At 42.3% G+C, this 24,437-nt stretch overlaps 1 protein-coding gene across 1 annotated transcript in view; it reads left to right on the top strand.

Annotated features, from left to right (window-relative positions):
• The first annotated feature begins 11,556 nt into the window (after positions 1 to 11,556).
• kcnk4b (potassium channel, subfamily K, member 4b) overlaps positions 11,557 to 24,437 on the top strand; it is an 18,723-nt gene continuing 5,842 nt past the window's right edge. Inside the window, exons 1-4 of the mRNA XM_080435303.1 lie at positions 11,557 to 11,656; positions 18,099 to 18,219; positions 19,675 to 19,969; positions 24,302 to 24,416. Of these exons, the coding sequence (XP_080291429.1) occupies positions 19,781 to 19,969; positions 24,302 to 24,416 (304 nt within the window). The 5' untranslated portion in view covers positions 11,557 to 11,656; positions 18,099 to 18,219; positions 19,675 to 19,780. The remainder of the gene's footprint in view (positions 11,657 to 18,098; positions 18,220 to 19,674; positions 19,970 to 24,301; positions 24,417 to 24,437) is intronic.

The raw sequence follows: 24,437 nt of genomic DNA, 5'->3' as shown, positions 1-24,437 counted from the left end.
ATCTCTTTCATTCACTTATTTAACCACATGAACCCTAGCATGCCTATTCTGGGGCGAACATTCAGCAAATGGCATGTCTACAATCTCACAACACCTCACGTTGTGATACGATGTGAACAGCATTTTCACTAATCGGGGTCACTCAAGTGCAACATTTGCTAATTCTAGTTTTGTATTTTTGAATAGGTCTATATCCCTAGATTATATTTAATCATGATAGCCTTCCCCAAGTGGTAGCTTAGTCACAGTTATCAGTCTTCAAAGACAGCAACCATATATTCAAATAATCAAGAAAGCGCGCCACTTTTCTTTAATAGAGGACATGTCATACAGAGGGGAAAAAAATACGAATTTTCTCTCTTTCATTCACTTTAATCAATGAACATCATCATAACTGTCATACCAATATCAATTATTCAGTATTCGTCATCGTCATCATTATCATCATCATAATCAGTTTTGTAATAATAATAAAAATCTACAAAGTAACTAGTAACTCAAGTTTTCAAAAACTTGTAGTAGAGTAAAAGTACAACATTTGCCCCTGAGATGTAGAGTAGAAGTAAAAGTACTGCAAATTGGAAATACTCCAGTAAAGTAAAAAATCCTGTGTATTTAAGTACAGTACTTGAGTAAATGTACTTAGTTACTTTACACCACTGGTAGCACTGGTAGCAACAGAGTCAGAGTTTTTTGTAAGTTTAGCAGGAGTTAGGCAGGGGGAAAATGTATCACCTCTACTGTTTGCTTTATTTATTAATGACCTGGAGGACTACCTCAGTCACAATGGCTGTCAGCCGATCCATTTTAATGATGCAACGATTGACAATTATTTACAGCTCATGTTATTATTGTACACGGACGACACAATCGTCATGTCAAATACGAAGGAGGGTTTACAGAAGGCAATTGACCAGATGTGTGGCTTCTGTGAAAAGTGGAAACTGAAGATCAATTGTGAAAAAACAAAGTGACAGTATTTGGAGGCAGAAAGGCTGACACCAGTAGACTAAAGTTTTCCTGTAATGGAGACAATCTAGAGGTCGTCCATAGCTTTAAATATCTCGGAATTACTATGAATTATAATGGTTCATTTAAGATTGCTATTGAAGAGCTGCATAAGCAGGCCTCACGTGCCATGTATTCCCTCCTTTGTAAATGTAGAACTTTTGATTTACCAGTAAACGTTGCACTAGATCTTTTTGACAAGATGGTTTCACCAGTTATGTTGTACACTTGTGAAGTCTGGGGGTTTGAAAAAAATTTAAGGCTAGAAAAATTACATCTTAAATTCCTCAAGTACATCCTAAAAGTAAAAACAACCACATGTAGTAATATGGTGTATGGAGAGCTGGGGAGGTACCCAATTTGTATTCTAGTTAAAAAGAGACTCATCGGCTATTGGGCCCGGTTGCTCGAAGGGAAAGAGAGCAAACTGAGCCGAAAAATGCATGACTGTCTGCTTAACCTGTTTAATACAGGTGCATATACGTCACCATGGGTTTCACAGGTGAAGAATATACTGGACGATTGTGGTATGTCTTACATCTGGTTGACACAGAAATGTAATAACATTGACTGGTTGAAACGAACAGTCGAACAAAGGTTGAAAGATCAGTTTCTGCAAAAGTGGCAAAGTGAACTTAATAATATGACATCATGTGACATTTATGTTGAGTATAAAACTGAGTTTAAGTTGGAAAAATATCTGTTGTGTGAAAACCAGAAGAATAGACAGGCCATCTGTAATTTCAGGTTGAACAACACAAGAATCCCAAAGATCACTGGTAGATATAGAGGACTTGAAAGAAGCCAGAGGTTATGTAATTTATGTAATGGAAATCAAGTTGGAGATGAGTTTCATGTTATGTTTGAGTGTAAAAACACTATCATTATGAATTTCAGACAAAAATATCTGCCAAAGTATTTTATAACTCGCCCATCTATGTTGAAACTAATTTTACTACTGCAATCTGACAAGCAAAGAGTCATCTATAAATTAGGTGCTTTTCTGAAGAATGTTCTCCCTCTGTTTAAATAAAGCTTGCCATGCCTTTTGCTATGTCTGTATGAATATTATGAAATGTAAATGTATGATATCTGTGCTCCATACCATGTGAACATGGTCGTGAGTTAAATTGATACCTGGAACGCTTCTGTGTCACTTTAGATGCCTTTGGCTATTCAAAAATAGCAGATATACAAGCTCATAGCGCGGCACCGAGTGCCGCGCTATGAACTTGTAGATCTGCTATTTTTGAAAAATCGAGAAAAAAAAAAAGTGGGTTTTTTTTCCAATTTTTTTTTAGGATTTAGAAGACATTTCTAGAATCTTCTCAGGTCTTAATGGGTTAAATAAATGATGAACATATGTTTGTTCAGAAAACTGGCGGAACGCCGTGGTGTCACGCGAAGCGCCCAGTGCACCCCTGAGCACCACCTCAGGTGTGTGTTTATGACAAGGAGCACCCACAGCATCGGCGAGTATGACCTCAGGTGTGTGTTGTACCTTGTGATATTAACTATGTACACTTCTCTGGGGCATGACGGGATCTGTTTACTGTATGGGTTGTACGTATACTTGTCTAAAAAGCCAGTAGCACTTGCCCTAGCCTTGACGACCTTGCAGGATTATGCAAAGGCTAAAATGTAATTTAGATAGCATGTTAGGCAGACAGATGCCATGTTTTCATAATACCATAGTATAGCATTATTTTAGGAGTCCTGTTGTGACTGTTGTATTGAGGGAAACATGTTGTTGACATGATGGTATGTTGTATGTACGGAATAGAAAAGCACTGGACTGGATGTAGAACTTTTGTGTGACTGTTGGTATATTGAATAATGATTTTCGGTGATTACTTTGCCAATGTGAAAAGGAATAATGCTTTAACTGTTGAATTCATATGGATTGCTCCTGTGACATACTGTACAGTAGAAGTGAGTGTTGTAGTGACTACTACTGTAGGCCTACAGTGTGTGGTATATGTTTGTATTTTTTGTTTTTTAAAGTTAATACGTGTAACTGAAGTTATATATCAGATTTAGTTTTCTGTCTCTAAGCCAAATGAAGCGTAGTATACCTGTGAGGTGTGAGTGGGATTGAAATAATATTTAAAAGACTATGGTATCCCCGCGGCGTGGAAGAAGGTGTTAGGACGTGTGGAGCCCCGAGGGGAGCCAATGATAACACAGGAAAAAAAGGTCAATTTGACCAAAAGTCCATCTGTGTGGTAGGTGGACTTTATGCCGTCACACAAGTGTCATGGTCTTCATCAGGGAGTGATCGGGTTCAGTTCTCGCGCTTTATATAATAATCTGTGTATTAACTTTTTATCCTCTCCTCCACATTTTTTTAGTGCTCCTGTTCTTTTTAGACATAGTACGTACAACCCAGTAAACAGATCATGTCATGCCCCAGAGAAGTGTGCATAGCTAAATATCCCAAGGCACAACACACACACATGATGTCGTAGACACCGATCCCATGGGTGCTCCTCGTCATAAACACACACCTGCCAAAGTTTGCAGGATTGGTTCGTTTTGAACAAAATGCCTCAAATCCTGAACGCAGCATGCGATTTCCATTAAATTTTCCGCGTAGATTCCTACTTTGCCAAGGAAGAAATGCCCTCCTTTTCACATTGGCCTGTTATAGCGCTACCAGGAGGCCATAATAACCTACCTGACCATGTCTCGTATGTCTTTTGTTATAAATAAAACAAATCATTATTGAAAAAAAATACAATGAAAGTGATTGTGAAGAACACAATTATTGAGTAACTGAGTTATTGAAAAATTACATTGACTTTTATATTTCAATGACAAGATGCTCCTTAATGGTCAAAACAATATCAGAAAGGAATTATAAATGTCAGAATTAGTTGAATTAGTCTTATTGCACCTGTTTTTAGTCCGAACAATGGCCAAGTTATGGCCCAAAGTGGTCATAACAATATCAGAAATGAATTCCCCACCCCACAATTAGTCAAAATGGAGGTATTGCATGTGTATATATGTCACAGGGAAATTGGCATTCCAGGGAAATTGAAAGAGGAGCGCTTGCTTTTAGGCGCGGGGCTTCAGCGCGAGGCGGAGCTTTTCGAGACAGGGTTTTTTTACGCGAGGCTCGCGAGGAGGCGCCGCCTCGTTTCAAAGCCCAGCTTCGCGAGGAGGCGCCGTCTCGTATCAAAGCCCCGCTTCGCGCCTCCTCCTCCTCGCGCCGCCTCGTATCAAAGCCCCGCCTCGCGCCTCCTCCTGTCTGTCTGATATCTCTAGTCTCTCTCTCTCTCCGAGGAGGAGGAGGAGGCGCGAGGCGGGGCTTTGATACGAGGCGGCACGAGGAGGAGGAGGAGGAGGCGCTAGGCAGGGCTTTGATACGAGGCGGCGCGAGGAGGAGGAGGAGGCACGAGGTGGGGCTTTGATGCGCATGCACACGCGTGCTTGTGCGCACACATGCGTGTGCATGTGTACACACACACACACACTCATGCATGTGCATGCGTGTGGCTTCATTGCCCTCTAACGTTGGTTCTACAGAATTGCCTGGGTGGGTAGTAAAAATAAGCGCTCCCCTTTCAATTTCCCTGGAATGCCAATTTCCCTGTAACATATACACTCAGAAACAAAGAAGTTGGATTTTCATCATAGCCGATGGCAGCCATATTTGATTTGGCCATTGCGCCATTCGTGGCACTATGGCGGACGAGCACCTCTGTGTTTTTTTATGTCTAGGTACCCATTGTTCAAGTGAGAAATTCTCCTACCACCAAATTGCGAACGGGTCTATAGGCCAGGTACAGGACTACTGTGCAGATAATGTGGGGAGATAATGGCAAAAAAATTAATATCCTAAAAAAGTATTAAAGCTACTCATTTGAAAAGGCTATCATGTTTCAAAGTACTTATATGGACCCTACAAACAAAATGGTGCCAAAGAGATTTTGCCACCTTTCGTGTCCCTGACTTCTGGTCTGGCCCATGGACTACATGACATTGATATAATATTGATATATTGCCCACCCCTATTATCAACAAATAACAAAGAACTGTGAGTGGTTAATCCCACTTGACCTTGACCTTGGCTGTCATTGGCTGTAGTGCTCTTGGCCTCCACTCAGTATGACCAACAACCACACACACTCAAACCATCTACAAACCGGGAAATTGATTTCCATTGGCAGGCAATGGTCATTCCCCTGCATGTGTGACCATACCCTAATACTCTAATACTGTACTTAATGGACTCTATTCACAGGGAACATTATGACGTGTCAAAGATGGTAAACTAAGGTTTTTATTCAAGTTTCATTCAAGTTTGTCATGGGTTGATGTGTTACCATGCAGTGTTACCATGTGTTGATCTATATACAGTATAGTATGTAGACTGTAGGCTCTACAGACACATATTTATGTGTATTTGTTGTTTACCCTATGTTTACTACAGTTTCTCCCAAAATCAGAACTGATAAAATACTTACTCTGTGATTGTTGTCTGTAATTTATGTTTAATACAAACCATTGGTAACACCTATAAAATGATCTTTTCGACCTGGATTATTTATTACGTATTCTAAGTGTGTTAGGCCTCCACACATGGTAACCAGAGGCTATCTAAGGTTATTAGTCAACCAGCAACATAATTAGCCAGGAGGTAACCTTTCCCATAGCAATAATCCGTAATCATTGCTATACAGTGTTTGTTCAGTAACAGGGGTCTCCCCGTCTCTCCAGCTCTTTAGTAAACATAAAATACATTTTCAGGTGGGTTACAAATTCATCCAATCAGGAAAGAGAACCTCACGAAAATCATTTATAAGCTTGTTTTCCAGTTTAAAATATGTCTGCTCATTATTTGTTTCATCAATCACAATTTACAATTTACGCGTTTTTATCCAGGGTGACTTACAATAAACAAGGTAATATTATAACATACATAGAATGCAGAGACACACTTCAATCACTTCGAATTTCACTTGTTTATCCTGTATCCTGTATGAAATTGGTAACTATCAGGCCTGATAATCTATTTTCAGTTTACTCTCTGTTACTGCACAAACACTCTATATAGCAATGATTACTATGGGAATATAGAGCTTTTTAACACTTATTCTAAAGGAGAAATAAAAAAATCACACCACCTCTAAGCACATTTAAGTGCTCTGTGATATCCCCCAAATATGCAAACTCATGTAGACTCCCTGGGTCACCTCTGCCACTGGCTTCCCTTTGTCATTCATGAATAGCCCAAATTCTGCACATAGCCTAATTGAAAGTGATGTATGAGCACAGCCCCTGGACAGCAGTGTAGCAGGGCAGACCGTGTCCCATACTCTTTATTGGAGAGGACTGTGGTCATGCCAGACATTAGGCAGGTTAGGGCAGTCTGCCAGTGGTTCCCTTATTTGGCACCTTCAGGGAGGCCATGGCGAAAGGCTGGGAACTAGAGCAGAGGCCGGTTTCCACTTTACTCCAGATTTGGGGCCTTGGGCCGTGGCAGAGCCGGATTCACCTGACCTCTGTGAAAACCCCACCATGGACACTATCACATGGTCTTGCCAGACTTCAGTCACTGCCCCCGATCGCAGTGGAGGGGGACCTCTCGCTGCGGATGTAGAGGAAGTTTCTGGCCTGATCTACCAAATTCAGGGGGACATGGCCCTGGCCAATGGTAAAGCCTTGGCCTATGTGGTGACTGCTAGACCACACCTTCGGCCTGCACAGACCAAGCTCCCTTCCTCAATGCAGAGTACTGTTTCTAGGTTTCAACAGACCTGAGGTATTTTGCTTGGTTGATACCATTCTGCAGTTGAATAAACAGGGTCAGGAAGGACTGCAACCAGGGTTTGTGCCCCTCAACAGGAACAGTAACGACACAACCCACCACCACCCAGTAGGCCTGTAAAGCCTTTATTTTCTTGGCAGCCCCATGATGCACCCCTAGCTCAGTGGAGAGCTGAAAGGTGCAGGGAGGACCACCGTCAAAGGAAGGGATGAGTTTGGAAAGCCCAGATGCACTGCTCCGAAAAGGGGCAGGCCACAGCGGTCGGGTTAGACGGACTTGCCACTTCTCCCAGGCCAGCAGGCCCAGAGGGCCCATGCTACTGGGGTACAGACTCCAGTGCCAAAGCTGACCACCTCTCTGAACTACTTTGGTGGCCAACCCCCTGAAGAGGGAAGTGCTTCTGTGGAAGCAGATATCAGTGTTTTTGGACAAGAACACCATCAGGAAGTTAGGACTGCTGGAATGACCAGGTGGGGGGTGGGTTTCACTCCATTCTCGATCTGCGAGGGGTTACGCAGATAAAGTTCAATATACTTTCCCTAGCACAGGTTCTTCATGCAATGTCAGAAGGCCTCTGGTTCACAGCAATCGATTCAAAGGATGCCTATTTCCAACTTCCCATCCATCCATCCAAGCTGTTGGAAGTCCGGTTCATCTTTGAAAAAGGTTCTTCCCTTCGGGCTCTCACTGGTGCCACGGACATTCACAAAGTGCATGGTGGCAGTACTTGCAACCCTAGCGGGTGACAATCAGACAATATTGAACTATATTGATAACTTGGTTTGTGCATTTGAGATTATCTCCCTCCACCTTGAAAGTCAATATGGCAGTTGTTTCTGTGGGTCATGGCCAACTTCCAGAGGGTCCATTTGGGAGGCACCGCTTGGTCTCTAAGTTTATGAAGGGTGCCAGGCATCTGTGTCCAGTCAGAGCCAGGAAGGCAGTACATAGGGACCTGGACAATACATCATTGTATTGTCTACTCTTACTAAGCTTCCATTTGACCCGCTTGAGTCAGCTTCTATCTATGAATGTGCTGTAGCCTTTTTGCTGGTGGTCACTTCCACCAAGGGGGTTGGTGAGTTGCATGCACTTTTGGTCAGCCCTGAGTGCTGCCAGATGGAGCCTGACCGGAGGAGTGTGGTTCTTTGACCCAATCCTTCTTTCTTGCCAAAGGTCCTGCATGACGGATGTTTATCTGCTTACTCTCCAGCTCTGTGAGGGCTCCGGAGGCTTTTGTAATTCACGTGGTCATTAAACAAAACTGACCAGCTCTTTGAGTGCTATGGGGAACAGGTCCTGGGTTCAGTTCTGTCCAAGCAGAGGCTATCCGATTGGATTGTGGACACTATCCAGACAGCATATATCATTTGGCTGGTGAGCCTGAGCCAGTCGGAGTTGTTATGCGCTCTACCAGGGGAATAGCCACATCAAGGTATCTTCTGCAGAGTGTTCTGCTCTCTGAGGCGTGTGTCGCAGCCAGTTGGGCCTCATCCTGCACCCTTGCTGGATTTTATCAGGTGAACGTGCCTCCACTTAACCTGGGGCGAACATTTTGTGAATTCTTGGACTCCTGTCCGTGGACTTAGGTGATCATTTTGTTTTGTTTAGGTAATTCTTGCCTGCTTGTTTTTTTTTACTAGGTTTTACTGTTTTTTATCTGCTAGCCTTATGTAATCTGAGTTCCCAGAAGCTCTCGTGCCTTGCGTTATAGTGTTGTCTTTTCATCCTCCGCGTCATTTGGATAGAGAGAGCAATCAACCCAGGTTCTGGCGTATTGTTCTTTCTCTCCTCCCACGCTCTCGATTGCCCAACGAGTAAGACACACCCTCTGTGAGCGCTTATAAGAGCAGCCTGCAGTCAGCTCCGCTTTAGATGGTGTGAATTTTTTTCCAGAATGAATTCTCGAACAACAGCTTAGTCTGTGGACTAAGGTGAAGTAATAATTTACTTATTTCTGCTTAGATAATTTCTGCTTTTTTAATTTTCACTCGATTTGACTGTGTTTTCTCAACCTGCTAGCCTTGTGTTGTAATGGTGTTGTTGTACACATTATGTGAGTATTTAAGAGCGTGTAGTCTGTTTCACTTTAGACAGTTCAAAAATGCACAGTGAATTCTTGAACTTGTGCCTGTGGATTATCGCCAGCACGATACACTGCCCTTGATTGCCTGAGGCAAGGATGCCATGCCATTGAGATCTGCAGTCAGTTCTGGGCAGATTTTTTTGACATTGCAGGCGAGTAGGGCTGACTCTGGGTAGGTTTTAGACGTTCAACTCTGACTTGGTTGCTTAAACGTTGCTGGTTCCTACCTCAAGCACCAGGTGAATCGGGTATTGCTATCCCCACATTGGAATGATCCAAAGGGGGGAGACATAACGAAGGTTACATACAGTTGATGACCACGGTCACGGTATGTGACCCGATTGGATCACTCCAATCCTGTCATGGGGTTTCAGCAACTTAAAACTTTTCCCAGCAGGTGTGTCTGTGTGGGAAGGGCCTTTATAGGGGCGGCCAAGGCATGCAACAGTGCGTCAGAAAATCGTTACCCAGATTGTGTCCCTCCGCCATGGAGTGATTCCATTGGAGGGATCCAATCGGGTCACATAACTGTTGTTACCTACGTAACCTTCGTTGGTTCATGCCATGGATGCACACATTGTGCACATTGTGAAAGAATTGCCAATCAGAACCCATTAAGACCTGAAGTTGTCTTCCCCAACAGTATTCTGAAAAAACCTATGTTTCTATATCAGTGGCGCTCAAACTTTTTCATGTCAAGGACCCCCAAAATGACATGTATTTGGCCACCGACCCCCATCTCAACATGTTTTGTTCCAGGGACCCCCAGAAGCAAAGAATAGAGTTAAAAATGTTCGCTTTAAACAATATTCAAAGATTTGCACACATTTTCACGATTTTTCAAAAATAGCAGATCTACAAGCTCGTAGCGCGGCACTCGGTATGAGCTTGTATATCTGCTATTTTTGAATAGCCAAAGTGTAAAATAATGCTTTTTAGCTCAAATGAAAAAGTGACACAGATGGGTTCCAGGTCTTAAAGGGATAATTATCAGATGATAATACCATTCAAACTCTGTTGTCTGTTAGATTAAATTCAAAAGATATTGGTTGAACAATGACATAAAGTAATATGATTCAAATTACATAACTGAGTAATTTAGATGATTACATTTTAAAAGGTGGCAATCACAACAAGCCTTTAACAGAATTTTTACATTTTGGAAAGTAACCCTCCCAACATGGCTGATAGTAATAAGAAAGTATAGTCTTGCGTTGCCAGACGATCGGAGATCTCCGCCTACCGATACGGCTCATTTCAATGTAGTTGCTAGAACAGAGGCAGGAACGACTGCTAACAAATCTTCCACCTCAGTATGAAGAACCGCCCTGAAGGCTTTGGATTGGTTCTGCAATGCAGTTGTTGATATTTTTTTTTAACTGTAATTGTTTCCACCCAGTTTTAGAAACAAAAGCTGTTTGATTGTCACTAGTCTCTAGTTGAGCAAAGAGTTTAGAGACTGGCTTGTGAGTCTAATGAGAAAGGAATTTCTGCACTTGCATTTATGTGTATTGGATTACTCGTAACCTAATCACACCCCATACATGTGTGACATACACAATCCCTCTGCACACACACAAACATGCACACATGCAAAAACACACACATGCACATGCAGTGAAAAAGAAAGAAAGCAGCAGCAGTTCTGTCACGCTGCCATGTGACGAGGAAAAGTGGAAATTGAGGGAATGCTGGCTGGCCACTCCATGCAAACTGAGCAGTTACCTCAGTAGTCAGCAGACCTCGCATAAACTCTAAAATAGATCCATAAACCTGGCACGCTCCAGATTGATAGCTGCGCAAACATTTGGATGCAGAGATTTTAGGCGCCACTGTAGTATGTCTCAAGACATTCAGTGAGTTTAGATCCATTTCAAGGTATCAAGTAGAGGAGAATTACTGTGTTGGAATTGCAGACAGTATAGATGTAGGGTTTGCTGCACCTTGTCTACATACATTACGTGGCATTAGGCCAAGCTTTTCTGCTTATTCTCACAGTGTCTGATGTATATTCTGATGAGGGACAGGCACTCAGGCAGACAGATTAGCCTTGAATAAAAAGCCTTGAATGAAATCTGAATTATAATTTAAGTTAATTTTGAATATGCAAGCATTGTACTCTATTGTTTTATAGATCATTTCTTTGGCCTCCTAAACACAGGAAAAACATAGTCATATCAACGGTTGTCCCATAAAGAAATCATTAATTAATAAACAAAATCCCTGTTTCTAGATCAGTTTGGCTCCCTCTAGCTGCTACTGTAGCACAACTGACTGGTCTCTCCTTTCATTGCTGCTGCTGTTTCACATGTCCCTACATTTCTGTCACTCTTTCTCTCTCTTGCTCCCTCTCGCACTCCTCTCACCCCTCTCCCTCTCCCCCCCCCTCTCTCTCTTACTCTCCTCTCTCTATATCTTCCCACTCTCCCTGTCTCACTCTCTCCTCTTCTCTCTCTTGCTCTCCCTCCCTCTCTCTTTTTCTCTCTCTCACACTCTCTCTCCCTGTCTCTGTTTTTCTCCCCCTTTTCCCCCTCTCTTTCTCTCTCCCTCAACCCTCCCCTCTTTCTCTCTTTATCCCTATCTCTCTTTTTCTCTTTGACTCACCCTCTTGAACACAGTCAGTTTGATGGAGTAATTCTTCCTCCTTGCCCACTCAGCAACAACCCCCCCCCCCACCACACACACTCAGACAGTTGTGCTTTTAGTCTCCTCTGTGCCTGTATGAATCTATGAAACAGCATTTAGCGGCCGATATACGCTGGATTCTTATGATCGCTCATTTTGAGGTAAGTGAACAGTGGGCTGGGCTGGCTGCTACTAGACCTTATCTCTGTGGCTGTAACATGTGTCTAGGGAGCAGCTTGGTTGCAGCAGTGCGTTGGCACTGTCTGTCTGTGAACCTTATTACAGTTTTATGGCAAACAGTGTGTGTGTGTGTGTGTGTGTGTGTGTGTGTGTGTGTGTGTGTGTGTGTGTGTGTGTGTGTGGGCGTGCGTGTGTGTGTGTGTGTGTGTGTGTGTGTGTGTGTGTGTGTGTGTGTGTGTGTGTGTGTGTGTCTGTGTGTGTGTGTGTGTGTGTGTGTGTGTGTGTGTGTGTGTGTGTGTGTGTGTGTGTGTGTGTGTGTGTGTGTGTGTGTGTGTGTCCGCCCATGTGTGTGCGTGCGTGCGTGCGTGCGTGCTTGCATGCATGCATGTGTGTGAACATGAACTCCTTACTGTGTTGCTGCTTAAGGTAGGTGTCCAGTTGTAGATATAGTGTTTTATCTGATCTTATTGAAATGCATAAAATTGTACAAAATGTACACATAATGTTTAATTAGTATGCATGTCTCTGTATTGTTTCTTACCTTCAAGTTTGGCCATAATATGTAAAACTTATAGATTGTAGATTGTACTGTATGAAATTGAATGGAAAAAAATACAACTTGGCTCATACGATTTTTATAGTGGCAGTATTGTATACTGTAGAGAGAACTGTCACATTGGTTCTGCAAGAAACAGATTTGATATATTGTATGTCTGAAATAAAAAAAAGTTAACACACCATCTGTAAACAAAAAATGGAGCCAAAGTAATGTGCGAATGTAATGCATAGGACATGACACATTTGTACCTGTACCTGTACTCTACTCTATCCACTACGCAAGTTGAGCAAAGTGGGTATGCAGAGGACACAAAATTACATTCCACGGGAGACCAGAGTCAATTGTGCACCCTTTTGTCTTTTACTCCATTATTTCTAAACACCTGCTTTGCTCAATTATGACAAAAATTGTAACTTAATAACTTTGTATCCGTCTGTGAACTGTTGCGTTTATTTTACTCAATCTGCAAACTTGAAAGTCACAATTTTAGAGTTACTCACTGAAAAATAGTGGCAAAAATATTCTTACGGCCCGGACGGTTGGCGTAACCGTCTGGGCACCTAGACTGGTAATCCAGCCTGACAGCGTGTCGTGGGTTCGACTCCCGATCCCGACGGCCTTTGCTGCATGTCACTCCCCATCTCTCTCCCCATTTCCTGTCAGCCTCCTGTCCTATAAAAATAAATAAAAAATCTGTACCTTTGCAAATGGGGACGTTTTCTAAAAGGAATATAAAATGGTCTTGCAGTGTGTCATGACCAGGAAAGAGTGTCCGCCCTGAGACTGGGAGGTTAGGGTTCGATGCCCCGGCTAACTAGCCTGGTAAACCCTTCCTCCGGAAATCTCATTTCCATTTGATTTCACTCCTGAAATCAAATGGAAATGAGATTTCCGGATGGAGGGTTTACCAGGCTACCGGCTAACTGCTATCTGCACCGCACAGATTAGAGATGCGCCTAAATCGGAAGGAAATATTTAGTTTGAAAATGTATATTTTATAGACACACCCGCACAGCACCCACATGGACATCAATTATTAATCATGCAGTACTGTGAGAATCCTAAATTAAATGAAAATGACATTTTTTTGCTGCAGTGGGCCTACTGCTCCTCCCACCCCAGCGGCGGAGCTCCCCCACTCCCACCATTTGTGAACACAGCATAGCTGCTTTCTAAATTGCTAAAAAGCCACTGACCAGACTGTGCCCCTGCGCCAAGCGTATACCCCCCAAGATGTAATGTAGCATGAAATGAAAAGTGACACAATATATCCACAAAATGTTTGGTTTATCTTTTTATATTTCATTTACCGTTATGAATAGTTTATATTTCTTATCTCAAATCTGTCTTTGTAGTATAGGCTGCAGGCCTACTGTGTCTGTGTTTATTATTCAAATGTTTTTATTGAATTTCCAAGACACATACACATAACAACGTATAACAAACTACAAGACACCACAGACACTAGTACACAATATCAAATGAAACAAATACTCATATCAACCAGTAATTAATTGACCGAAAATGCAAGGACATTTTAGTGCAATATATTTTCATGAGAAACGGTATTAACACCACAAAGATTACAGTCAATAAGAGAGAAGAAAAAGGAAAGAAAGATGAAAGAAAAATCAGTAAAACAGCTAAATCAAATAACCTGTGTCTGTGTTTATACAACAACAAGGCAAGTATCTAGGACATGCATGTGTACATGGCAACTGAACTTAACTCTATACGGCACATGTTGGTGTCTGCACTTTTTGCCAGCCGTGACAGTGTGGCTGGAATTGTTTTAATTGTTTTCTAATCCTCACAATTCGCAAGTAGCATGCAAGTGGTCCGGGGCACTAACTATAGCTGAGCCACCCAGGGAACCCCATGCAGGGTCTGCAATGTAGTGAGAAAGGTCTGAGTTCAGATATTCAAAACAGCTCCTAAAACAGCTACACAGTAGTATATTTTCCTGTCAGTGCGTGACAGTTTATTGGGCTGCGTTTAAGCCAAGGCCAATGGAACTGCTGACTCGGGGATTGTAAGGACAGAAGTTCTACTTCAGAAAAGTAGATTTAATTCTGGCTTGCAGGAAGCTAATAATGATGAAGCACTTGGTCCAAAGGATGAACTGCATCTCCTCCTCATTGAAATATCCACACATTTCTCTATCCTTTTGGAGTGGTGTCGGTGTCAGCATCACCTGACTCTTGCTTAACCCATTTAGGGCGGGAACCCCTATTTGTAACTATACCTGTCAAGATGGGAACCATTTGTTGGGTTGTTGTTGCTATGTACAGTATATAGCAACATAAAAATAAACCCCTTTAAATGAATATTTGAGGGTTTTCAGAAAACGTAGGTCAGGATTTAGAAGGCGTTTTTTGAATCGGCCTCAGGTCTAAATGGCTTAAGTTTGAAAAAGATTCTAAACAGCTAAACTGACAAGAATATGTTATATTCAAAGTTTACTTGATGTTTACTCCCACAGTGGAGGATTCAAGGTCCAACAAAGTTGTGCTGTATCAAAAGTGCAGAATGATGATGTCTGTTCGAAGTATTGTTTGAAGTATTTTGATAGTCGTTTTGGGGCCAGTGTTACAGTATTGGTGACAGTATTGTTACAAGTCTCCTGTACTCACAAACAATGTGTACTTGTATAGTTGTATCCTGACAGTCTCCAGAGCAGTGGACATTTAACACCCTGCTACTGGGGTGGCTCTTCTCTGTGTTCCAGACAGTGAACAGCCAGTCAGAGATGGGCGGAGACATATTGGCCACTGGAGGATTTCATTTGATTGGAAGTGGTGAAAACCTCCTAATGGATTGCTTGGCTCAGCAATCTACAGTATTGTTAAACAAGAAATTACAGTACATATAATAAAATAATAAAGTAGTGTCCATGGGCTGTTAGCGGCTGGATGCCTTTGGGGTGTGTCTGTCTGCGTTTGTTATGGACTGCAAGCTGAACGACACCAAAGTGCCAGGCCCTTATCAACATGGTAGCTTCTCCTCTACCCGGTCCATCGAGGCACCCTGCCTGACGGCCACAATGCACCATCTCTCTCCGCTGTGTGTGTGTGTGTGTCATCCGCCATGATTCAGATTCTGACTGTAACAGGAGGGTGATCGCAGATGTGAGGCCAATGAGTTCTAACTGGCTGTCATCCAGAATTAGTGCATCATTGGATTGGATCTGCTCGAACGATGAGGATATTCCGAGGGGTCCCGCCGCCATGTGGGCACAGTGACAATAGCCCTTCAGCGTCTCCGGGGGCAAGAGAGGCAATAATGTGTCAGCGTTCCACATCGGGGCACAGCATGCGTGTGTAAAACCCGCGATTCGAGTGGGAAACCAAATATCTACCGCTAAGCCTAACACAAATCCCCCCTTGGCCAGGGCAGATATTAGCTACAGGCTGAGCTACTCTGCTATACATTCACCCCACTTTGTTCCCCCGACCAGGAACCCTGATCCCGGTCACGACAACAATGTAACACCTGAGATTTGAACCCTGGTCTCCCCTTAGCCAGGGGAGATATAAGGCTTTTGGGCTTCATGCTGAGTTACTCTGCTACATGTTTTTACCAGCCCAGCCAACCGTCCAGAGTGTGTCCAGCCAGTTGGGTTCAGTGTCATCACCCAGCTGTCTGTACCGGCACTGATGATGATATAGCAGTTCTCACTGACAACAGTCATAACATTAAGGCTAAAAGGATAACACAGAAAAGTCCTGGGGACTTGTTTCCATTGTGGTCCTGATGAAGACAGTAAGACATATTAATGCTCAGTGTTATCAACAGCCTGCTCTATTGTAGATTGCGAGCACCAGAAGAGGGATGCAAGCTCCCACAGCTACTATAGTGCCTTGCTGCCTCCAGCCTAAATTAAAGAGATTCATGGCTGCACCACCCAGAGGGGTCCTAACCGGCACACACTCCCTCCAATAACAGTGCCAGAAATGGGCCTTTGCTTCAGGGGCATGGGTACTATATGGACCCGTCTGAGAAGAATAGCGGATGCAGACAGAGAGCCCCTCCACACCGGACTCCACGCCTCAGACACTCTGAGCCCTTCGGAAGCGCGGGAGGCGTTCGCCTCAGCATCCCGTGACTTTGTGTTGGGGTGAGTGGGTTACTGGGGACAGTAGATCCCTTCAGGTGGGGGCTGTGAAGTGTCCCAGGCTAATAGTTACTGGGAGACACTTCCCAGCATAACTTAGGGTCGTCCATGTTTGCTATGTTTCATTATGCATATCATTTAGTTAAGCGTGTGCAAGGGAATGTCTCTATTGGGTTTAATGTCATGAGGTCCACGCTATATGTGTTGTGATTAATGTGTAATTACAACACAAAAATTACCCCCCCCCCCCAGCACAGGACCCCTGTATGTTTCGGGTTGAGTGCTTGATGCTTGGTGTACTGGCGAGAGGATAGTGAACCTGGTCATTATAATAATAATATACAATGGCAGGGTCTTTTTGCACCTTGGGGTGTCTGATTTCACATTGACGAGATAAAAGAGTGTAAGAGGGTGTTCATGTGTAACAGCAATCCTAATCACAATACTTTGTGTTTGTAATGATATAACAGAATCGCTCTCCTGTTACTCGGGCTTCTCTTTAGTTGTGTATTCAATTCCGCCTTTGTTAGTGGGGTTGTGAAGGGTGAACAGAGGCTGTGTGCGTGTGTGTACGTGTGCGCACGTGTGTGTGTGCTTGCACGTGCGTGTGTGCGTGCGTGTAATAATTGCATCCCATTCATATTAAGGTAAATGAAACCATGGTAAATGAGTCTTGATAACGAATGGCAATGTCAGTGGTTCTCAAACTTTTTCATGTCATGTCAAGGATCCCCAAAATTACATGTATTTGGCCGCGGACCCCCATCTCAAAAAAAATTCTCCATGGACCCCCAGAAGCAAAGATTTGAGTTAAAAATGTTCGCGGATAAGATATATATTGAAAGGTTTGCACAAATGTTTACGATTTTTCAAAAATAGCAGATCTACAAGCTCATAGCGCGGCACTCGGTGCCGCGCTATGAGCTTGTATATCTGCTATTTTTGAATAGCCAAATTATAAAAGGTAAAAATTATTGTGATGCTATCAACACATTTGGCTGGGGACCCCCTGGAACCCCCCCCCAAGGACCCCTGGACTTTGAGAACTAATGCTCTATGTGATACTAGTACATCTAAACACACAGTTAAAACATATCACTTGCTGTTGAAATGTTACTAATCATGATTGAAGTGTTTAAGCACGTTATTATGACTTACTTTATACTGTACAAATCCATGTTCACACCCCCTCTAAACGCTGCGCCTAGAAATCACAGAGACGGAGACACAATGTCCTAGAAATTGAAACCAGTGGCTGTATTTTTTCAGTGTGGCACTAACGTCATTACGGACCCTTCATCCATCCCTAATTGCTAATTCATTATTGACTTCATTGATCAACTGGAAGAGAGGAGGGACAATTGTGTAATTCTATGTGATTTCATTGACTGGTTAGGCACTAATTGTCCATGTAATTTGGTGAAATATTTGCTCATTACGTCTAAATTTGCAAGTCACTGTAGTAATGTACTGTAACTCACTAGACTCACTAGACGATAACAGATAACAGATAACAATGTCATCATTGTATTATGTATTAATACATACTATTCATAGCCACAGTAGCTTCAGGGCAACGCCTTGTTTCCACCACACATGAACACCTGTATAATGGGTGTGACTGTCTATTACATATTCTAGTAGTTGGTGGAGCTTGTCAATACCCAGCCAGACAAGTGGGTCAACAATGTCAACATAAACATGAAAATAGAGTTTATTGCATTTCCGTGTTGCTCTGCGTCCTATCTAGTGTCAGAGTGCGAGGGCGACGGCCGTCGCGGCAGCCTGAGCTCGAGGGATTCCATTCTCAGGCGTGAGAGGAAGAAGGCCTGGAAAAGACGAAGGTTCGTTGACGAAGGGGAGACTATCAGGTATCTACAAATGGTTGCTATATAAGTGGATCTGATATACAGAAACATTGTTGAGTTAACCCTGAAGAGTTTGAAAATGTACCTGTAAGGGTACTTTTTTTACATTCAAATTAACAGGATTTTTGCTGTGGCTTTTGGGCTGCGCCAGTAGCTGCACCAAGCGTATAATTGCAACGTCCCCGGTTTAATTCTGACATGAGACCTGTACTGCATGAAACAACAACCATGCTTTCATTAATGTAGGCCTATTGATTCACATAATCAAATACATTCCTCTAATAGAAATGTCATTTTGTCAAAAGAAGAGGACAGGATTTAGAAGAAATGGATAGAATATCTAATCATGTCACGGGCTCATTTGAGATCCCTGTGAAAATTCCTTTCAGAGTGATGATACTGTAGAAGGGCTTTGTTTTTTATGTGACTTTTACAAAGCTTCATAGGCCATTAAGACATCATTGTTGCATTCGCTGTATGTCAGCGTTGTAGCACGGAGGGACTCTATTTAATGTCTCCCTTGCATTTAGAAGGCTGTGGGTGCAGAGATATGGCATCGAAACACAATGGGATCTCAAAGCCTCCGTGTGGTCGCTGATGTATCCGTTGCAGCAGCTGGACTACTCCTGAGTGATCCGACGCTGCACTGGGTGGTCATTCTGACTGTCAGCAGCATCATCTCACAGTGGAACATGGTTTATTTAGACAGTGCCGCGGAGACAGAGGATAGACAGGGGAGATCAGACTGCATGTGATGTGATGATGTGACACAGATCCCGAACTATGATGTTGCGACTATGTGGTCAGTGCTCACACAATTCGTTGTGCTCACACAAACACTCACACACACACACACACACACATCACACTCCCAACCCGTTGTAATTTTGCGATTTTACTTATTACAATGTCCCATCTTCAGTGTCTTCCATCAGAGAGGGGTTGACAATAACATGCAGACTGAAAACCCACCTCTTCAGGAAACACTACCCTTCCTCTTCGCCTTAATTGCGACTTGTTGTTAACTAGTTGTACAAGCTCTTGTTTTATTGTTTTATTGGATCTTGTTTATTCGATAGACTTATTTGTTCTAGCTCTTGCTAATTTGATTTTCCTATTTGTCTCATCTGTCTAAAAAAGTAGGCAGCTGATATATTGCACTTTGACCTTAGCGCTAGGTATACTCTTAGTTGCTTGTTTTAGAAGAGAATGCACTTAAGACTTCTGGTGATTAGTAGTTTTGTTCCCTACCTATTTTTAATGCACTTATTGTAAGTCGCTTTGGATAAAAGCGTCTGCTAAATGACTCTAAACAGCTTTGTGTCGCGTCGGCCGACGGACAATGGGGTGCAACCTCATTTTGTTTCTTTGGTAAATGAGTCCATGACCATTGGGTTCCATGGACAGTTGTGTTGTGTTGATGAAGTCACTGCACGGTTGCTGATGTATTCGTTGCAGCAGCTGGTCGCTCCCTGTCTCTCCCGTCGGTGGTGGGGAGGAGAAGAAGCAGCAACAATCGGAGGAGGATTTGGACGACATTTGGGGATTCGGATCCGGCGTAAACATGCGCTGCTCCACCCTTCTGACCCTTCTAACGTGTGTGCTTCTGTACCTGGTGATGGGTGCGGTGGTGTTCCGCACCCTGGAGCTCCCCACCGAGGAGGGGGTCTACAATCACCTGCAGGACACGCAGCGCGAATTCCTCTTCAACTACACCTGCATCAGCGAGGAAAACCTACAGGCCCTCATAGAGGTACGGCAGGTGTTAGTAGGCCTACATGTGGATGGATGAGAGAGCCATGTGACATTTTGTGTTTGTGCGGTGTGGCTCTGCTGAAGGCTAGCTCTCTAGGGTTAGTGTGTGTGTGTGTGTGGTGTCTGTGTGCTCAGAGCTAATCTCGCAAACCAATCAGCACCAGATTTCTTGTGCACACTGCCAGTGGGATAACTTAGTATATACATAATGTTTTTATTTGTATCATATTTGATACTTTTTTTTTTGGGGGGGGGGGCTTTTTATGCCCTTATTTAGAGTGGGATAAGCTGACAGGAAATGGGGATAGATGTGGGGGGGGGGGGTGACACGCAGAAAAGGTCGTCGGGAACGGGAATCGAACCCACGACACGCTGTCAGGCTGGCATTGCAGCCTAGGCTGCCTGGACCATGACGCTACGGCCCAGGTCCTATTTTATACTTTTTTTCAAATACAGTATTTAACTTTAATTTCATAATGGAAGTCAAAGGGGTGCATGCATGGCTGAAACCTTGCCCAAGTTGGAGCCATACATCATATTGTATATATGTCACACTCTAGTCACATTATGAGTCATTGGAGCCATGCTGTTCTGCATGTGGATCCTGCGGACGTACATGATTTGATTTGTGTTCTCTTTAAAATGGACAGATTGAACGCCTAACAATACCACCAGTCATATTCATGCTACCCATTGAACTAAAAGGAGGCACGCGATCCCTTTACCTTGCCAATGTTAGTGGCATGCTCTCACCAATGTGCTATGTGGGGAATGAAACCCCTAACCTTGGGAGTGTTGGAGACATATGGCCTACACATTGAGCTGCACACAACTGCTCTGCCACAGCTCTAAAGGAAAAATGTTTTTGTAATAACCCTCAGCATTTAATAATAGACACACCGTTAAGTGCGAGCAAAAATGTTTTTGCTTTTATTTTTGGACACGCAGCACTTCTACAATGGTAGAAAAATAGAATAGAGTAGAAACAAAAAATGTCGTATGTTGCATAGAATGCGGTGATATATTCCTTGTTGTGAGCATGAGGACATGAGTTTGAAGTCTCTCCTCTCTCTGCATCTCTAAATTGACATTTTAATGCAGCCATTTAGAGCTCAGGATTTCACCTAACCCTGTTATAAATGTAAATGATAATAAATAAATACCTTTAATAAAAAGGCTTAGTTCATCAATAGGCTTCTTTCTAATTGTTAATTGATGAATTAAGCCTTTTTATCTAAGCTTTTTTTAATTTCTGAAGAGTGCCTTAGCCTCTTTTTGACAGTATCGTAGCCTATTCACTGGGGCATTGAAGCTTTGACTCACACATGACAGGCCAGAGAGCTATCCTATTTCACAGTTAATGCTGGGAGCATTATGGGTCAGCCATCATATTTCTCCTGGGTCTGCGGCCACCACTAATGACAATTTATTTTGTTAGCTTAAACCTTTTGTTTGCTTAATAAACCAGTATTCAGACTCTCTGAAAGCACTTTGTTTATGATCCAGTGGAGCAGTGTGTGGCTTAAGTGAAAACCAGATATAACAGGTGCTGGCATCGATAGAACCAGCTATGAAAAAAAAGGGAAGCTGTGACATAGGGAGTGACAGCTATGCCAAGTAGTTTGAGCTAGTTTGGCAGCCATGTTGCGATCCCCAGATGTGTGTCAAAGTTTTCTCAAAGGTCTTTTTTTAGTCTGTTAAGTGTTTTAAAGATGCAGGAGATGTTAAGGGTTAAAGGTAAGCCAGTTATAAAAACAGTGAGGGGTGGATTTATGATTTTATTATTTCACTTTATGTGATTGATTTTATTTATTGTTTAACCCATGTAGACCAGGAACCCCTATACGTAACTATACCTTTCAATCCGGGAACCCCTTTTGGGGTAGTTGTTGCTACAGTATGTACAGTATATAGCAACATACATTTGTTGTAATTTTTAAATAAATATTTGAAGTTTTTCAGAAAACGTAGGTCAAGATTTAGAAGGCATCTAAATGGGTTAAAATAAGTGCTGAACAGCTCTATATTCTGATAGTATTCATTGCTATATAGCGTTTGTCCAGTAACTCCTGTCTCCCTGTCATTCCATTTCTTTAGTAAACAGAAAATGCGGTTTCAGGTCGGGATACTAATTTCATCCAGTTAGGACAGAGAACTCACTTGAATTTGCAAGTGATGACATAAAGAAGTGAAGCAGACAAAATTGGACCTAGCCTACTCTCTCCTGATTATATGAAAATATGACTTACACTACCTTTTTTATTTTTTTGTTCCATACATTCTTCAGTAAATATTTCCAATTTATTCAGACGATATGAGATCAAAAGCACATATAATTATTAACACATAATTAGCCTCTTGAAAGCGGGTGGTGGGATTAGAAGCAAGTACAGTAAGTGAAGGTCTTGTTTTATGACTGTACTGTACCTCCATGCTGTTTACATTTTTTGACTAATTAAGTATTCAATCAACCAATCAAAACAAGTACAGTAAGTGAAGGTCTTGTTTTATGACGATAAATGTAATTCTATCTCACAATGTGCACTTTCATGCACTTAATCCTTGTTCCAGTGGTTGGTGTACTGTGCATTCCTTTCAATGAATACATCTCATGAGTTATGCTTTTAGATTATATAGGGATAAAACATCAAGTTTTTGGCAAGTGCTTTGGGGTCTGTAATAAGATTAGAATATTCTAATCTAATTAGAATTTGATCTGCAATATCAAAAGTGAATGAATGAGTCATATTTTAGCCTTATATAAGTGAAACCTAAGTCCATAAAATGACTGAATAGGCTTACTGTTGAATTAATATTGACTCATTGTCACCGGTCAATATTTGCTATACAAGAACACTCCCCTCTTACTGTATTCCCTGTAATGCGTAAAATGAGTGGAGGTACTTCTTGGGCTTTCTGGCAGTGTGTACTGTATATGAAGGTTTGCCACTGTCTAGCGGTTTGCGAGATTGTTTCCGGACACACACACGCACACGCACGCACACACACACACACACACACACACACACACACACACACACACACACACACACACACACACACACACACACACACACACACACACACACACACACACACACACACACACACACACACACACACACACACACACACACACACACACACACACACACACACACACACACACACACACACACACACACACACACATGGCTCCTTCCCTTTTTTCCTTTTCCCTTGATATCTATTGTGGAGTGCTGACAGAAAAAAATAAACAGCGGCTTAACAAATGTGCATAGAAACCCCTTTAGCCATTTACATTTTTGCAAAGTTTGTAAAACAGCAAAGGCAGTAAACAAACAGACAGATAGAGCAAACACTGTTGCCAATGTGGTATGTCTACTGTTTTAAAGACAGACAGTGACAGTTGTGCAGTACTAGATCTTTACAATCACTACTACTTCTAGAATAACAGGATTCCAAATTAACGTTTTTTTCCCCAGCACGTATCATATTTTTCCCTTCACAACAAAACCCTAAGTATTCATTTAGTTAAAGGGTACCTTTTTATTACATGAACACTTATATATTTAGGGTTATTTAGGAAAGTAAAAACACCTTCACATAATACAACAAAGAAAAAGTAAAGAAGAAAAAATGTATAATATGAATAAAATAAAAACACAAAACAATAAACAACAAACAATAAAACAAAATAAAGGATTGTTAGTTATTTTGCATTAATCAAAACATCTGAGAAAAATACATAGACATATCATGCATTCCCTCTAATAGCTACTACAACAATGGCTCACTGTTATAGTCAACACATGTAGGTTAACAGACATGTCACTCCAATCTCTAACTGAGGGCAACCATAGCAGATGGTAAGTGGCAAAGCAAAGGTTTCCATATTTTGGTAATAGAAATAGACCTGGTTTCTTTTAAATTTTGCGTCTAAAAATACTGTTTACCTCTTTGGAGATTGAGGACCAGAATTTTTTAGATTACGGGACAGTACCAAAAGCAGTGTATATAAGAACCAGTTTTATCTTTGCATTTTCATGGGTCAAACTTATTTAGCATGTATGGTGTTCTATGTAGTCTGTCTGTGCAACATGTTGTACTGAGTTAAGTCTATTGCAGCTAGCTACTACAGGAAAGAATTCTTGCCTTCCAGTCAGCCATTTCATAGTGAGTTTTCAGGGCCTTCTCCCAGGTACATTATCTATGTTATGCTTATTCCAAGTATCCATAAACTGATACAAATATGACATAAAACCTCTACGCTGTGTGAACTGAACACTTTAATGAACCCATTCCTCCCTGGTTGTGTCCTGTCTGTCAGGAGGTGGTGGAGGCCATTGGGGCTGGTGTGGACCCCAGCAGCAACTCCACCTTTGTCAGCCAGTGGGACCTGGCCAGTGCCTTTTTCTTCTCAGGGACAATCGTCACAACCATTGGTGAGTAGTATACTGTAATTG

Source organism: Gymnoscopelus braueri (assembly GCF_963280865.1).
Source record: "Gymnoscopelus braueri genome assembly, chromosome: 8".
Lineage (NCBI taxonomy): Eukaryota > Metazoa > Chordata > Actinopteri > Myctophiformes > Myctophidae > Gymnoscopelus > Gymnoscopelus braueri.
Note: the sequence above shows the minus strand (reverse complement) of the source record. Positions and strands in the feature narration are given on the sequence as shown.